The following is an 18,326-nucleotide window of genomic DNA, read 5'->3' as shown; positions in this document are numbered from 1 at the left end:
TCCTGCAGCCCCAATGCCCACTCCAGCTGCCTGACACACACACCACCGAGGACCGGGGGCCGCAAAGCAGGGGCCTCGTTACCATGATGACCGATATCGGGGCAGACGGACAAAAAAGCAGGCATAACATCTGAAAATCAGATGAAGGACCATGGACATCGTTCCTGAAAAGAGTTTCTGCTCATTTTCCAAGAGCGGTGCCTTTTCAAAGACGGTCCCAGGTAATGGGTATTGATAGGACAATTGTTAAGAAACATTATGATAAAAATATGTTAGCAAAAGCTCAGGAAACTAAGTCAGCCTTCTCACAAAGGAAGACAAACACTGTATGATATCACCTACACGTGGAATCGGAAAAACCGAATCTGGGAAAACAGAGAGTGGAACGACAGTTCCCCGGGGCTGGGGGAGGGCGAGCTGGGAGCTTCTGTTTAAGGGCACAAACTTAAAGCGAGTGGATAAGTAAGACCTGGAGATCTAATGCACAACACTGTGATTACAGTCAAGAATACGGTATTACAAACTTCGAGGTTGCTAAGAGACTAAATCCACTGTTTTCAACACAAAAAAGGAGCTGGTGAGTATGTGACATGTGCCAGTGCTGGCTGACGGCCCTGTAGTCATCACACTGCAGTATGCAAATATATTAAAGCAGCGCGTACACGCCTTAACGTTTACACGATGCTGTATGTCGGTTACGGTTAATAAAAAAATTGATTAAAACAAATCAGTCTGCTCAGCCTACCGCTGGAACTTCAGGGGTCAGACAACGAGCAATGTTTAAAAGGCAGGCAAAAGGTAATGCTTCTTTCATCTTGTGGCTTCCCCAACACTTATCCTTGTTTGGTTCTCCTTTCTTGTTGAGACCATAGGAGAAGTACCCCCCAGAAGCCCCTGCAGCCATTCCTGCCTGGGAACCCACACGTGAGCTGGGCAGGCCTGGCCCCATGCACACTCCTGCTGGCCACACTCTCCTCCAAGGGTTTTTGGGACAGTGTAACCTGTGTCAATTTATCAACCTTCATTAAGGATGACATTTGAACATAGTACAGGCTTGTAAGACTTTCACCATAAAGAGTTTATGAATACTATTAAGGTTAAAGTTTAATTGGATACGGTTTTGGCTGTATACGTTTGAAAAGGAATTTCTCTTTTTACAAAGAGGCAAATGCCTTGACATTACAGAAAGGGGCACCTGGGTGGCTCAGTCGGTTAAGCGTCCGACTCTCGATTTGGGCTCAGTTGTGATCGCAGGGTTGCGAGATTGAGCCTTGCGTGGGGCTCTGCGCTCAGTGGGGAGTCTGCTTCTTTCTCTCTCCCTCTGCCCCTCGCGCTCTCTAAAATAAATAAATAAATCTTTTTTAAAAAAGAAGTTACAGCGAAATTCATGGATCCAATTACTATTAGTTTATTGCTTAAATCTGTTGTGTACGATGAGCTTTAAATCCTGCTTTCCTTTGACAGTTTTCAACAATAAGACGGTTCTGCATTGCACTGGTGAGTGCAGGCGAGCACGCGACACCCGTTCCAGCAAGGCAGGGAGCCGTGAGGGAGAGCTGTGGGAGAGTCGGAGGCAAGCTCGACGTGGCATGTTGAGTCTGGGCCAGGGGACAGGAGCCCGTGGAAGCTGCAAGAGTGCTCAGACTCCCAAAGGGAATCACGGTGCCCACAAGACAAAGCCCGAGAATGCACGTTTCCATGGAGAGAGGGACTCAAAGCTGTGGACCACGAAGGCTCCTGGGTCCCACTCTCAAAACGAGCAGCCCACACACATGCGCTCTGGACTCACTCACAAGGCATGTGGGGAGAACGGGGCTGAGCCGACGAAGTGCCAAGTACAGAAGCAGGTAACTCACATCAAGGAGCAATGATCACTCTTTGGCTCACAGAGCCCTTTTACGGTGCCCTAGGTGTCAGCTTTCACTCCTAGTTCTGTGATCCCAAGTTTACGGATGAGGGAGCTGAGACTCAGAGAGTGTTAGGGACAAACATAAGCTCATGAGGCCGGCCCAAGGGGCAGCAAAATCTTGCACCTGGTTCTCCCACCCACTGTCCCCATGACCCCACATCGTTGTCATCACCTCTGGCATCTCGCCAGCCCATGCGCTCCTGCCCAAACCCCGACGGGTGTGTGGGGTTGAGTCTGGAAAGAGAAAAAGAATATCCATCCTAAAGCCGTTGACTCGATAGGACTCTGCTGTCACCAGACATGACTGCAAAGTTCCCGCATGGGTCCCCTCACATTTCTGGCTTTCCAGGACCAGCAGAAGGCCCTGGTTCTAACAGTAACACAACAACAACACCCAGTTTGTAATCAAGCCTGATGTTGTGGGTATTTAAAATCCTTCAAACTCAGTGTTTCTGATAACATCAAAGCCACCCCCCACTGTCTGAAGAATGCCTTAATTGCTTCCTTTCAGGCTCTGAACACTACACTGCTCTTAATCCCAGGGGTTAATTTCTTTGGAAAGTTCTCAAGTGTAAATTAATCTTTGCTGTTTTGGACACAGTAACATATTTGATGTCAGTCATGAATGATGACACCATTTGTCACGTCTGTGTTTTCGGTCAGTGCCACCCTGGGGACAAGGCCTTTGCTGTCCCATCCAAGTCTCAGCTAAGCTCTGTCTTCCAAACCCCTGCCATTCGTTTACTTTTAAATTTGCTTCTGTTTCTGTAGTTTTCAGTTGTGTCACCTGATCTATTACTTCTCTCCGCAGCCTCCAGAATGCTCTGCGGGCATTTCTCAAAGGCTCTTAGAAGTGGTTTCGCTATGTACTTACATTTATTAAGCACTTGAAAAAGATGTGGACAGGCCTCTGCTGGGTGGGAGGAGGAGACGCAGTCCACTCCCCGGGGATGTCATGGAAAGGTGTTGGGAGGGCATCAGGAGAAGCTTCCAGCCCTACCTGGAACCAGAGGGTACAGCCCAGACAAGGCTCCGTTTCGCAGATTGTGGGGGGCTCATGTGTGAGGGGAGGCTGCGCAGCAAGGTGTCTGCTGGGTCCCTCCCACCATGGTGCAGTCTGACCGCCTGAGACTAAATCCCGACCTCTCTACTTTTAACCACACATCCTGGAGCAAGCCGGTTGCCTTCATTTGGTCTTCGTTTCCCTATCTATAAAAGAGGACTTAAACGGAACTCCTTCCCTGGATGGTTGAGAGGCAAGAAGAGAAATGTTGCACCTAAAACGCTTAGCTGAGCCCCAGGCATGCAGCGAGTGCCCGATGAGGGCTGGAAGTTAGCATTGTTCATCTCTAACATCATGAGGAATCACGTGTCAGATGTCTACTTGTTAGCATCCTGAACTAACTCGGTAGAAGATACAAAATAAAACGACAAGAACAGTCACTTCTCAAAAGACAGAGCCCGATTTCTGTCTGAAGCTCACTGGCAGCGTTTCGGATGAAATGTGTGGCTGCTGCTTCCTGAAGATTCGCCTTCTAAGAAACAACGAGAGGTAATTAACAGCCTCTGCAGGAGGAGCCCTGCAGTCACTGGGGAAGTTGGCGGGCTCGGCCAAGACCTCCTTTTCTCTGCGGAGTTAAATCATGCACTGAACGCTCACAGGACCGGGTGAGACAGCCCTGCTCTGGCGAACCCAGTTGGTGCAGAATATTAGCATTTACGAGCCTTGCCTCCACGTCCCTGTAAATGGAGGTCAGTCCTCAATGTTACTCAAAGAAACAGTGAGCCTTCTTCAAAGAACCTCAGGAACAGTGCCCGTTTTCAGGTGATTTAGCTCAATTATAGCACCAGCAGTGAGATCATAAGATTTATTGATTCGTGGTTCTTGATGGAAAAATTTTCAGTTCTCTGCCCTTATGTATAATGCAGTAACCTCTGCATTATACATCTAAGGGAAGAGAAGCAATTTCATCCAGGTAAGAATTGCTAAAAAGAGCACCACGGGCTGATGGCCCTTTTCCCTCCTGTTCGCCATCCCTGTAAATAGAGAGGTTTAATTTGCTGGTATTCAGAGACCTTGCCCGTGACCTGAGAAGCACTCTACACCATTCAGTGAAATTATACTGATACGAGTCACAGGACGGCATGTCATTCCCTTATCCTAGAAAGCTAAAGAGGCAATCACTTTTTTTTTTTAAACCAGGAAACCTCTAAATAAATCACCAGCGTCCTCAGGGATTTCTACTGTCAAATGCGGGCAGCAGCATGGGACTCACATTCTCTCTTTTAAGAAGGTTACTTTATTAGAATTCCACGAATTGCAAAGCTCCCAAAATGCCTTCTGAAAGGACGGCTGCTAAGTCATTTACTGACAAAGACCAAAGAGGCTGGAAGAAATTCCAAGTCCAGCAATTTGGCAAGACGTTCTTTGAAAAGGGGAGATACTTAAGGACATAAGACCGCTTTACTTTTTGGGTCATTAATTATAACATCTATCTATCTACCCATCCATCTATTTCTTTTAAAAAGAGTTTGAAATTCACCTAAAACCTCGTAACTCCATACAAACCGAAGCTTCGTTATGGATTGCAGGAAAGGTAACATTTAGAAGTGACTCGAGAGAGAAAATAATCCCATTTTTACTCTTCAACCAATCAAGTCAGCCACAGTGGGGATATTTCTTTGTTCTGAAATAGTATCTGGGATCTCAAAACGAGAAGCTCTGAAATGGAAACCCACTCAGTTGCTACGTTACCTGTTGTCCTTTTCTCTCTGATCTCACGTTAGTTAATTTGGGAAATCTTTATGGCTTCAATGGACTTAAAATAAATAGGCTATAATCCAGTTAGCAATTCAAGTAACCTAAAATATTGGATCTACCGTGTCAGGTCTAGTGTTTCTTGCAATATAGACAATGTATGGTCTGACCTCTAGAACAGAAAGAGAAAGTTCCGGAGACAAGGGACGTCTGCGAGGCCATTTTTACCAGCTCACCCTACTTATTCTCCCTCCTTCTACACAACTGCACAGCTTGATTAATTTTCATGAACTGAACATGCGGGACCAATATCCAGATCAAAACACAGAACATTTCCAGCATTCACAAACCTCTACGTGTACCGTTCTAGTCACGACTCCCACACTCAACAGCACCTGCTCTCCGGATTTCCAACGGTGTAGATCCCTTTGTCTAGTTTTGTGCATAAATGGATTCGTACGATATGCAAGTTTTGTGAGTGGCTTCATTTTATGTTATGTTTATGACCCATCTTGCTATATGGGGTTTTTATTCTACTTACCCTCCAAGTAAGAACTTCATCGTCTATTTATAGACAGAGGAACTGAGGCTTAAAGATTTCAAGTAACTTGCCAAAGCCCCATAGCCAGTCAGAGGCTGAGTCAAGACTCAAACCCAGATGGATCCCTTTCTACTCTGCTCCAGATCTGAGGTGTATGAGTTGTCTTCCTTAATCCCGAACCAGACTCTGTGAACCTAAACAATACTACTGCTTTAATCACGACTTGGAGGCAGGATCTGAAGTTTGGCTTCTGCCTTGGACGGGGCTCACTGCAAACAGTAAACTTTCTTGGGTAACTGAAGGGATCTGGGATTAGGATCTCCTTTGATGAGGTATACAGTTTTAGCAACAGGCCCGGCTCTAAAGGGCAGCCTTGGTGGTTTACTATCAAGCATTTTTTAAACAGAGAACAGTTTATAACTTCTCGCAGAAATAGTTTTCGAGGCACTTGCTCCCTCACTATGCTGGAGGAGAGGCAAGGGAGGAAGGAGAGGCTGAGTGTCCACCTGTCATCAGCAATCACGGTAACACGAGGCTTTTCTTCTTAACTAGAGTCTAGCTGACGTGCACTGTTACACTAGCTTCAAGTGCACCGCACAGCGATTCAGCAATGCTGTACGTGATGCCAGGCTCACCACAGTGCAGCTACCACGTCACCACGCAGCATCATACCAGCGACTGTATTCCTTCAGTTGTGCCTTTTATTGCCCTGACTTGTTCCTTCCAGAACGGGAAGCCTGGCTCTCCCAATCCCATTTATACATTCTGCCCATCTCCTCCTCCTCCCCCCACCCAACCCCGGCAACCATCAGTTTGTTCTCTGTATTTATGGGTCTGTTTCTGCTTTTTCTTGTTTATTCATTTGTTTTATTTTTTAGATTCCACATGTAAGTAAAGTCATATGGTATTTGTCTTTCTCTGACTTATTTCACTGAGCATCATGCCCTCCCAGGTCCACCCATGTGGTTGCAAATGGCAAGACCCCATCCGTTCTTTTATGACTGAGGAAAGCTCCACTGTATACTAGACCCCATCTTCTTTATCTACTCATCTATCGACAGACACTTGGATTGCTTATGAGATTTTTTTTTAATGAATGAATGTGAATTTTAATACTAAAAGACTTTCCTCTTTTTAAAATCAATCTGTCCTAAATCTTTTGCAAATTCTATCACCACCTTCAAACTTTATCAAGACAAGTTTTCATGACACTAGAAATGATTTTCAAACACCTTTTATATACATTTAATGATGTTTTGGAATGTTTCAAATTTTCCTTGATCTAAAACAAAATGCTGTCCGGTCAGCAATCTGGAGGTATCTCAGTTTATCCATCATATCAGCTGATTTCGGAAACTGACAAGAGGCTATCTCTGAGAACATCCATGTACTTTGGGACCCTATTTTTTTTTTTTTCAACTCAAAATCATCTAGGGATATTCGCTGGACAAATATACACAAATCTGGGAAAACTAGACATAGGACTCCTTGGGGGCAGAGGCTGGCTCTCAATTCTATATTCTCGTTGTCTAGTACATATGAGGGACCCTATGTGTCTGGCTGGGATGACAGAAACCAAACGTGGGCCTTGTCTTGAGACACAGGTTTGAGAACAGACTTTCCAAGAGAAAAAAAAGAAAACTGAAGGCAGAACTTCCCATCTGCGAGGGAGGAGGGAGTTCTGATCAAACACATACACACAGGAGTATGGAAAATGCTAGAAAAAAAGAGGACAACCCCCTTTGGGAAATGAGAATTCCACAGGCCCGTGCTGACTGGTCTTCGGGGGGGGGGGGCAGCTGTGATCCCCTCTGTATCCTGACGTTTCTTACGGAGATTCCACACCTGCCCACAGACTGGGCCCCGGCAGGATATACGCAGTGAGCACACCCACCCGGCCCGCATCTCTGCTGGACTCCTCCACTCCAAGAACTCTCAGAGACACAAAGGATTCAAAGGCACCCAGGTCCAAATGGCTATCGGCACCAGTCTCCCAACTCCTCAGCCCTCGGTCAGCTCTGACCCTCCGGCCTTTTCTCTCTCGGGCGGAAGCTCGCCAGTGGGGGAAGGAAACCCAGGAAGCTGCATTTTAATGAGCACCCAAGGGATTTTGTTGCAAGCAATGTATCAAATCACTGAGAACTGCTGTGGAAAAAGAACACACCTCACCAGACATGGGTTTACATCCTGACTCCGCCAGGACTCTGGATAAGTCACTTCTCCTCCTCAGGCTTCGGGCTCATCTGTGCCGCGAGGGTGCTGGACTGGACATTTCACCCTCCGTGCAGAAATTCCACGACTTGTGTGGTTCCCGGTGAGACACTGAGTTGGCTGGTCTAAGATGGGAGAGCACAACAGGCCACACTGGCCTCCTCTTCTACTGTCCCCAGGCTGGGGCAATGCTGGAGGACCCGGCCTGCCCCTGTTGGCCAGCCTGGCCGTGACTTCTGGCAGCTGGGCACACGACTGGCCATACTGTGCTCCTTGGCAACGTCCTCCAACTCAACTGGTCTATTTCAGTGCCCCTCTGCTCTGGCATTTTAACTTTTAGCAAACTTTTTATTTTGGAATAATTCCAAATTTGCAGAAAAGTTCCAAAGATAATACAGACAATTCAATTCCGCTAATATTATCTAAGATCACCATGGTATGGCTGTCAAAACTAAGAACTCATTTCCAGAGATGGGTGCATTACTATTAACTGAATTCCAGACTTCATTTGGATATTACCAGTTTTTCTACGAATTTTCCTTCTCTGTATTAGGATCCAATAGCATATTTAGTTGGCTATATCTTCTTAGCCTCTTCTGGTCTGTGGCAACTGCTCCCATTTTTTCTGGCTTCCTATGACCTTGACAACCTCGAGGAGTACCGGCCAGGAAGCCTGTAGAATGGCCCTCGGTCTGGTTTGTCCGATGTTTTTCCGCACGTTTGGATTCAGGTTATGGGAAGAAGGCCACAGAGGTGAGGCGCCCTCTCTGTTATCATATCCGGGGTTCCTGCTATCAACACGACTAATCACGTGTCATGTAACCTTGAGCACTTGGTTCAGTAATGTTTGCCAGGTTCCTCCACTTTTAAACATTTTCGATGAGTTCTGAGGGAATAAAGCGTTGACTCTCGCCACCAAGAGTTACCAGGATAAAATGGGAGAAGCAGGAGTGGGGACCTCTAGCAGTCTTCGTCACCTGTTTGGGAATGACTGGATATGGTTGGGGGTTATCCCTGACCTCGGCCCAGCTCCAGGTCCCTGAATTCCAGGCCAAGTGTTTCTCTCACACTGATGTGAGTGTGCGAATCGCCACGACAGTTGTTTGAGAGCTTCCAACTCTGCAGGCCTGGCATGGAGCCCAGGCCACTGTATTTTTAATGAGCTCCCAGGTGATTCTGACCTGCATGGCTCTGGGGAACCGTGAGCTACAGCTTGGATTTTTCTTCCAACCCCGAGTTTCCTTCCAGGCTTTACACTTGCCAGCAGGTGGACCCAGAGGCCTGTGACACGGAGTCGGCTGAGGAAAACTAGGGCAAACTGCAGTCAACAAAGCATTCCGCATCGTAAGCAGAACTGGGGTTATTTTGAAACAGATGGGCTCTGCACAAGCCGCTTCACTGAATATGATGGAGTTGTTTATTGTCTCGATGGTCTGAAACCCGGGGATTCTTTGCCAGCAGCCAGCAGTTTCTAGGTCCTATCCGACTTCTTCAAGAGCAGAGGGGACAGACGGGGCACTCGGAGGGTTAGACCTGGGCATGGACGTAGATGTGGAGACAGGTATTTTAACCCGCTCTAAACCCAGAACCCACGCTCGCTACCGCACTTGCCGCCTTGTACCACAGTGCGCTCTTTACTGCAATGCTCTGTTTCACCCGAACCCCAAATTAGAAAAGACAAACAGAAACAATCTGTGGTAATAAGACCATCTTCGATGCAGTGATACTAGAAATGATTTATTTTAAAACCGAATCAAAGCAGTTCTGCTTAGTGGCCCACATTTTCACCCAAGGCCCCCCTTACACCTGCCCCTGGTCCTCTTTCCTTCTGCCCCTTCTCCTCGTACCACCCAGCAGAATATCGGGAGGGAGGAAGCAAGATCAAGAAGGGGCTTCTGGCTCATTCTGACTATGCCTGATGGAGTGGTTGAGAGTGTGCAGGGCCAGGGCTTATAAACGGAGTATTCTCTGAGTTCTAGAAATCTGCGAAGAACTCCAGCTTCGATAGCTCCTTCCTGGAGGATGTGTTTAATTCCTTAGACTATGACCCCAGATGCTCAGCTGCTGTCCCGGCCAGCCCCGGCTCAAAGGGGCCACGTAGGGGTCTTGGCAATTGGAGGCTTGGTAATGGGTGGTCTGGCTTTCTCGGCTGCTGGGCAGCCCCCAGTGATCTGAGGGAGGTGGAGATGTGCTTCCTGGTGGCTGACGTCCTGCCTGGGCCAGCAGCTCCCCCGCTCCAAGGGATGAAATGCCAGGTGCGTAGCCTACCCCCTTTCCTGTTCGGGGAGAGGTCCTTCACTCAGAAACAACAAAATCTCCAAGGTTATTGTTTTTTGTTCCAGCTTTCAAAGCCCCTGTTCAGACAGAGGTACAGAGAAGCATTTTTTATGTTTAGACCTATTTCATTTTTTTCTCACTCCCTCTGCCTTGAGCTCCAAATCAGAGACAGCTCAAGTTTCAGCTTTTTTTTCCCCTAAGATTTTATTTATTTATTTGAGAGAGAGCGAGAGAGAGCGTGAGCAGGAGTGGGAGGGAACAGCAGGCAGAGGGAGAAGCAGACTCCCTGCTGAGCAGGGAGCCCGATGTGGGACTTGATCCCAGGACCCTGAGATCATGACCTGAGCCAAAGGCAGATGCTCAACCGAGTGAGCCACCCAGGTGCCCTCAAGTTTCAGCTCTTTAAGCAAAGGCCCCAAATAATGTTTTCATTGACTTCTGAAATCACAGACCATTTAAAATTAGACAATATTTCACTCAAAAAACTTCAATCTTCTGAAAAACAACATTTAGCCTTTGGGCATGAAAATACAAATAACCATCATCCTGAGAAATCAAGGAATAAGGAAAACAATACAGAGAGTCACTGTGAGGAGAACTTTGGAAAAGGACAAGGGGACGTAGGCTGGAAACGTCTGTTGACAGCGATTAGTTGGGGATCAAGTCCAGGTCGCCCTGGACAACAGGTAACTGCATGTCAGGAGGAACAAGGCTGCGGGGCCGGGGAGGCACGGGCGTTGGGACCGCTGGCTCCTAGGCTCAGTGGCCACACGTACCAGGCTCCACAGCTACCCAGCGCTTCCCTGTCACCCAGTCGTGCAAGAAACATGGCGTGTTGAAGCACTAAAGGCCAGATACTGGATCTAGAACAGGAAGTCCCAAAGCTGGATGTGGGGGAGCTAGGTGAGAGGCAGATTCTAGGTTGTGACTTGGGAGATCCCAGACCAATGTCTGCGGTGGGGCCCAGGAATCTGCATTTTTTTCCTCAAGCACCTAGAGTGACCTGCTGGCCCCACTTGGAGAAACTTGCATCAAAAGAATGCCAAAATGTGTTCTGGGGGTTCGTTTGGCCTTGACTGTCAGCACCAGCATGGTGACTGGTTTCATACAAGTAGGTCTTTGGTCACATTTTTCATGGACCAAGATGCTGGTAGTTTCTTGGGTTGTTCACACTCAATCTTGGACGATGTGTAAGATATCGGCATAACCCAGCTCTCCTGAAGAATATAACAAGTACCATTACGGTACTGGCCTGGAGATTCTAGGAGTCGTAACATCAGAGTAGAGGAAACTGGCCCAGCATCCCTCCCCTAGTCCTTGGAATGAAGCGGTTCACTCTGGATCCCTGCTGCCTGGTACATGGGGGGTGCATCACAGATGTCTGGTCAATGGACAAAGAACCAACTGAGGCGCCATCCATGGGGGCTGGGCAGAGAGGGGGTCAGGATGACCCAGCCAGAACAGCAGGGCCAGAGGGCGCTGGAGAAACATAGATAGATGGTGGCAGGTAGGGAATTTCAAGGTCTGGGGATCTTGGTCTCTGGCCAAACCCTGAGATGTTCTTGGGTGAGGAACGGGTGAGGGGAGGCCCTAGGCTTCAGAACACAATTCAGTCCATCTGTTTCCTCTAGGAAATTCCTGAAGTTTTCCTGGGCTCTGGGGTTCACCATACTTTAGAGAACGTTCAGTAGCCAGAAGTAGGTCAAGATAGGAGATGTACTACGTACAACCCAGCTGAATGCATCTTAAACACTTTAAAAATTCAAATTATTTCTGCTTTTCAAATACCATAGGCCTGATTAGTGCATAACCGCATGTCCACAGATACTGATATCAACGCAGAACTGAAAAACAATCCCTGACCTAGGAAACTGTCCCTGAGATTGTTGATGGCCAAGGGGAACACTGTGGTTCAGAGCTCTCACGAAAGCTGAATGCCACCTGCAGCCTTTTCTCTCAGGCGGGAGGAGGGGGAGACAAAGAAACCCTGCTCTGAGAAACCCCTCCACAGAGTGGGCCACGGCTACAGTCCACAGGGCACCGGTTGGCGGGGGGCAGCCGGAGGGCCTCCCCAGGAAACAAGCTCCGCACCCCGCCACGAGCAGATAAAATGCCGTGAACACTGTGCCCAGATGGTTTAAAGAAAGAAAAAGGCAGGAGAGGGAGGAGATGGGAATAAGGGAAAGAAGGATGAGGCACCCTCATCTAAAGCATGATAGCCATGAATTCTGAATGGTGATGGCCAGTGGCTCTGAAAACTGGGGTGGGCTCCTCTACCAAGACGTCCATACCAGGGAAGGAGAGCCTCTCCCAGTGGATCAGCCCCGGGAGATAAGAGGCCGTCGGAGGAAATACACAAGGAGCCTTGCTCTCTGCGCCCAGAGCTGAGAGCGGAGAAATTCACCTTGAGCTGTGGCGCTTGTGGATTTCGGGGATGTGATAATCTATCCCACAAGTATGACGGTCATTTTAAAAACATGCTTGCTTCTGTATTCGATGGTATTTAGCCTAACCCTGAACCTAACTGCCACTTCTTGTGTGTTCTCTTTGGTCTGGTTAACTCACCGCCACCCACACCCCATTCTGATCTTGTGCCGTATTAGTGTGTGTGTGCACGTGTGCGAGTGCACGCACGTGTGCACACACCTGCTTCTGTGTGGGCACGTGTATGTGCGCGCACACACACACACACACACACACACACACACACACACACACACACCATGATGGGACCATCTCTCATAAACAAGCCCTCCCCTCCCAGCCTCTGGAAGGCCTGGGGGCTTCTCCGACTGTTCTCACACCCCTGAAACGGCTCAAACCGACCTAGAATTGCTCAGGAAGGATTCTGAAACGGCCTCGGCTATGGAGAGGTACTCAGTAACAACAAACAGTGACTTATTCTTACAGATCCATTAATAATTTCTAGTAAAATAAAACTTTATGAACATTAAGGGAGAACTCGGAACTAAATTTTTGGAACTTTAAGTGCCAAGTTTGGAGTCTAACATTTGGCTTATCTTGGAAAACGGAGGATTTCGATGAAGGGAAGGATTACGTTGCTTTCTGAGCCTCTTTGGAAGTTATCCCCATGTGTGCCTTCTCCTGGAAGCCCTGTGCATGGCTTTAAGAAGGACGCTCTGAAGATTCGATCAAGTGTGTGAGATTCTGTGTGAGATGCGTCCCGTCCATCCTAAAGATCCCAGGTTTTCAGAGCGGGGGGGGGGGGGGTGTCACCTGGGATGGTGGCATCCAGTCGGCTCATCTTGCAGATGGAAGACAGAAGCACAGGGAGGATAAATGGTTTTCTAGTTCATGCAGCTACGGGGGCAGGACCAGGCTCTCCACCGTCCGTTCCTGCTGCCTGGCTTCCTTATTTTCCTTTAAGGCATTTCATCCTATATAACCCACAGTTCCCTTGTCACACCAGGGGTGGACACTGGTGGTTTACAGAAGTGCCTTTCTGCTACCTGGCTCTGGCAGGGGACAGTGGGAGGGAAGGATTTCTGGAGCCAGACAGACTTGAGTTTGAATACCACTTCTGCTCCTTGTTCTGTGTCCTCAGAGAAGTTAGTCTCCTCCCTGACCCTGGATTTTCTTATCCATGCAGCATACATGTGCTCAGAAATGAAGAAATCGAAGGATGTCAGCACCTGGCCCCAAATAATCAAGGGTAAGTGGTACTTATTATTTTACCAATGACCCCCCTTCCAGGCTGCCCCCTCCCGGGAACACAGCCAATGACTCACACACACCCAGATCCTGGTCATCCTGGACACCTCCCCCTTCCTCACCTGCCCCTCTGGGACACATCACCAAATCCTGGCACTTTAACCTGAACATTTCCGGAACTCATCCATTTCTCCCCATCTGCCCCATCACCAACCCCGCCTGAGCTACCTGTTCTGTGAGCCTGAGCTGGCATCTGAGCCCTGAAAGGATCCCCCCACATTCTCTCTGGTCTTCCTACCGGCCATTCCCTACGCAGTCGTGGGAGAGCTTTTGGAAAACACACACCTCATCAAGTCCATCCTCTGCCTGCCAAGGGCTTCCTTTTATTTAAGTATAAACATCAAAATTTGTCCCCGGCCCAGGACGCCTGCCTCCCATCACCTCCCACTCACCGCTTATCCCTTCTCTAGCCACCAGCTCAAACACTGGCTCCTCAGGAAAGGGACTGCGTTCCCCTGAACTCTCAGTGAGGGTTGTCTGCCCTTAGCTCTCATGGGAGCACGTCCCCTTCCTTCAAAGCAAATGATGCCCCCATTAGTAATTTGACAGGACTCATTATTTCAGTAACGTGTGTCCTCATTGGGCTGTGAGCTCTGCGGGGTAAGAGGAGTGAGGGGCTGTGTTCACATTCTCTCTCCAGGGATGAATAAATAAACGAACGGATGCAAGAATGAGAGAGAGGGAGGCAGGGACGGGTAGAGGAGTAAGTACTGTCCTCATTTTACAGATGGCCAAACTGAGGCTCCAGAAGGTGTGCGATTTCCTGAGGTCTCAGAGCCAGCAAATCATTCGGCCTGGACACCGGGGGTTGGATCTCAGCCCAGTGTTCTCTGTATACCACCAGCCTGCTCTGGAAACCAGCACCCACATCTCCCCTTTAACATCCAGCTTTCCTCACTTTAACCAGTGGCTCAGCAAAAAATGAGTGGGTTTTTTTTTTAAATGGGAGGCTATGAGGACACGGGAGGGGCCATAATTGGTACATGAAAAAAGAAGAAATTGCAAGTTGATACACTTTTGTGTATTTTGAGTCGAGGAAAAAAAAAAGATGACCATGAAAAGGCACTGAATTTGTTGCTATTTAGACCAAGTATAAACCACATTTCCAGAATTGTTTCTATGGGTCTGAGATAGTAGATTAAGGGCAACTGACTTGGCAAAAGGCCTAGACCTGTTTTCAGACGCTCTTACATTAGAAAAAATAAGGACGGTCAAAAGCCCCAATGAGGACACTACGCCAACATGACTGATATAAATGGAACATACTTCTCTGAGTCATTTGTACCTTTAAATACTATAGAAAAAAAGAATTTATAAAACATGCCCAAACAGCCTCCCTTTGATGTGGTGAACCCTTTTAAAACCACATTGTTCAAATTTATGTTAAAATGCAAACCCTTCATGTTTACAATGGTTCTCTTGGAGGAATGCAATATAAAAGTACAACTGTTAAATTTCAAAGACAAGACTTATAACCTCAGAACAATAGGGCATTCCCAGTGCAAATTTATGAGCTGTTAAACCTCAAAAGGTTTCTTCAATTAGCAGGGAAGGCTTTTGACATATCTGCAGCCTGATACAGAGGCTGCTCTTTATCTAATTTGGGGTGTACTGCTTTTATCAGAACTTTTCCTTACTTTTATTGACCTCAGCCGACAACCATTGTGCTTCTCTCTGCACGGCGTTTGATCCTGCTAATTATCCTGTGGGCCAGGACGGCATTTCACGGTTTACCATTGCTCCTGGGGCGCGCTACAGATTACACAGAATGCACTGCATTGTAACTGCTGCATTGTGAACTTGGCTCGCCTTTCCAACATAAAATACCGACATCCAAGTAGTTTTATTATAAAAAACAAAACAAAACAAAAAAACACCATAAGGGATTCTTTCGGATTATAAACATCTGAAGACATAACATTCTCATGAATTCCAGCTGGCTATTTTGGACACACGGAGGGCAGGCGAGGCTGAAAAGCAAAGCAAATATAATTCATATGAATGTTTACAGAGAAAAAGGCAAGACTCTACTGAATGCAAAACGAACAGAGGGGGCACAAGCTCAAGGGCGGACAGAAGTCCCAACTGAGAAACCAGAGATGCGAATTCTTGTGATGGTCCCTCACGGGGCCTCAAGTGCCTCATTTCGAAAACAAAGGCATGGACCCAAATGACCACAAAAGTCCCTTTTCCCCAAGGACAGGGGCCTTAGGACAGCAGTAGCTTGTTTTCTGAGTCCAGTCTGTAGGAACCTGGTCTTGTACCAAAGGTGAGGCCTCTCGCCAAGGCCCTATTGGTTTGGGGCCTCTTAGAATAAGATAAGGCCTCTTCAAAGGGCGTGGGGGGGGGGGGGCAGAATGAATGAAGCTGCAAGTTTTATATATGCAATACCACCAAGTGGAAACAAAATCACAAGAACATCATTGTGGTCAATGAGGCTTATCGCCACTGCCTGCCTGCCCCAGGCCAGAAGTCCACGCTCTAGACACCCCACAGCAGGCTGCTTGGAGTGCTGGACCCACAGTTCCTGTACCAAGCAACACCCAGGTACCAGGCGACTGCTCCTGATCTCCCCTCCTCTGCAAAATGAGACAGTAACCTGATCTATGAACTCAGACTGGTTTCTTTTCACTTCCTTTCTGGGAGAAGAATGTTCTAGAAGAGCTTAAGTGGAGGTGGCACTCAGCCTGAACACATTCTGCATCAGGGAGGATGCCATGATCAAAGAAGGGGAGACGGTGGGGGTGAGGCTGTGGTGGGGTGGGTGTGGGTTGGGCTCACACATCTTAGTAATTCATGACAAACCACCACTGTCTGAGGACATGCCGCTCCCTTGCTGCTGCTCGCCACACTGGCTGGAGTCAGGAAGTCGGTGACTTAGTATCCTCCTTTCTCTTGTCTAATGGTGTTTCTGGACAGAGGGTGGGGGTTTATGTCTAAGATCCAGGATGAGCAGAGGGTACAGGCTGCCCCTGCAGGCCCTGCCTGGAAGCTACGTTTGGGCTGGCTCTGAAGGGACAGCGGCCAGTCCTGTCACACCTTCACAGCGTCCCTCCTGCCAAAGACTTAGGACGTTTCATCCTTGTTCCAATCCACACTGCATTTAGTCTCCAAACAAAAAATCGAGGCTTGTAACCAGTCAGGTAGGCCATGCCAGTGGACATGGAAAGGCTGACTATTTTAAACTGAGCCCACGAGTGTGACTGCTCTCGTATTTTCTCCATTGCTCAGACCTGGAGACGGAACACAGTGCCCCGGCTGCAGTCAGCTTACTCCTGCAGTCAGACGCACTCAGCAGAGCCCGCAGGGGACGTGTTCGGCTCTTGCTTCCTGTCAGCAATGGCAGGACTTGGCTTATGTGTGTGAGCTCTTTTCAACTATTCTCTAAATCCTATGTAGTTTCTATAAGCATCACCACAACTTCTAACGTGACAGTAAAAGGCAATACTTGAGGAGTCTATGTTTAGATCATCATTGAAAATTCTAAGCCTAACAGATTTTCAAGGGTTCCTTCTTTGTGTAGAAATATACCCATTTCCACACCCTTCAGCATTACACAACACTGGACAGTGTCTATGCATCCAAGCAGACTTCCTGTTCTGCACCAAACCACCCCTTTCATCAAGAGCCTGGGTGGCTCAGTCGGTTAAGCATCTGACTTCGGCTCAGGTCATGATCTCAGAGTCCCGGGATTGAGCCCCATGTTGGGCTCCCCACTCAGCGGGGAGTCTGCTTCTCCCTCTCCCTCTCCTTCTGCCCCTCCCCCAGCTCATGCTCCTGTACTCTTTCTTTTAAATAAACAAATTCTTAAAAAAAAAAAAAAAAAAAAGAAGAAGGAAAGAGAGACCAACCAACAATTTCTGTTATCTAGGTGGGATTGGGCTGGTTTCTGAGGGCTCCAAGGGGAAATGAGAAAGTGTCAGGAAAATTGAGAACTGGCTTGCTCCAGGAGGAAGGGTCCTTCCTTGACGGGATGACCACTCTGAGGAAGGCAAGCAAACTGTTCTTGAGTGAGGGACTCAAGGGCATCTACTCCACAGGTGTCTGACACGGTCCTGTCAAAAAGAGTCTCTCTTTATGCTCCTTTACCCTCCCGGCACCATGTTAAACCTTGGGAGACCCCACAAGAGCTCAGCTCTGAAAGCTCACATGTTAGAAATGGAACTACTGACTAAAGGGAAGGAAGACGCTGGCAGCTTTAAAAACACAATTTCCTTACCACCAGCCAGAGACCCGATTGTCCCCACGCCCTCCGCGGGGTCATGGCACTGAATGAGCTGGGGCAGCCGGCACGGCTGCAGGTCCATATGTGGACCCAGGCGTCATCTGTGCTGTGGGAGCACAGCACATGGCCTAAAAATGGTAAAGGGGGGCACCAGGTCACCTCCGTGTGAGGCCAGGGACCTTACAGGAGCGAGCTCCAATTACAGGACAACGCCCTGGGCTCTGGATGGGTCACCACCACCCACAGTCACTAAAGAGTAGCCTATGCAAATCACTTCCAGGGTAAATGCCTGTTTATTTTTCAACCAACTGGAAGAATCAAATAGCTAGATGTCTCTTCTGTACATCTTCATTAACGAACAAGAGACCGGACAGAAGTCACCACCTGGATCCTCGGGACTCAAAAAGGGCAACACCCACCCAACACTGTGGGGTCAGGCCCTGCTTCCGCTGAACCCCATTCACGTTCCACACTCATCACGGTGCCCAGAGACCTGCCGCTCCCAGGACTGATGCTGAAAAGATCCTGTGAGTCAAATGTTAAGTCTAGTAAAATCTGGTGGAACGGAAACATGCTCTCAAATTTTAGTTCTATTGAGTGACAATCCACCTTGTTTGATAATCTTGGGCCAATGAGAAAACTCACTTTCTTCCTACTGATGATAGCTGACATT

General features: G+C 48.1%; 1 protein-coding gene and 1 long non-coding RNA gene across 5 annotated transcripts in view; one reads left to right on the top strand and one right to left on the bottom strand.

The window, feature by feature from the left end:
• Positions 1 to 18,326, bottom strand: part of RHBDD1 (rhomboid domain containing 1) — a 126,385-nt gene that overhangs the window by 8,741 nt on the left and 99,318 nt on the right. Inside the window, exon 7 of one of the 4 annotated variants that reach the window (XM_045775293.2) lies at positions 15,257 to 15,398. The exons of the other annotated variants lie outside the window; for them this stretch is intronic. Within the exon in view, the coding sequence (XP_045631249.1) occupies positions 15,352 to 15,398 (47 nt within the window). The 3' untranslated portion in view covers positions 15,257 to 15,351. Of the gene's footprint in view, positions 1 to 15,256; positions 15,399 to 18,326 lie in introns of those variants that run through there. 4 annotated transcript variants of the gene reach the window in all.
• LOC148110818 (uncharacterized) lies at positions 8,825 to 14,851 on the top strand. Its single transcript, XR_015725443.1, has 3 exons — positions 8,825 to 8,980; positions 13,307 to 13,369; positions 14,156 to 14,851. It is a non-coding gene; the product is annotated as an uncharacterized LOC148110818 (long non-coding RNA).

This window comes from Ursus americanus, chromosome 1 (assembly GCF_024610735.1).
Source record: "Ursus americanus isolate L20-20 chromosome 1, mUrsAme1.1.p, whole genome shotgun sequence".
Taxonomy (NCBI): Eukaryota; Metazoa; Chordata; class Mammalia; order Carnivora; family Ursidae; genus Ursus; species Ursus americanus.
Note: the sequence above shows the minus strand (reverse complement) of the source record. Positions and strands in the feature narration are given on the sequence as shown.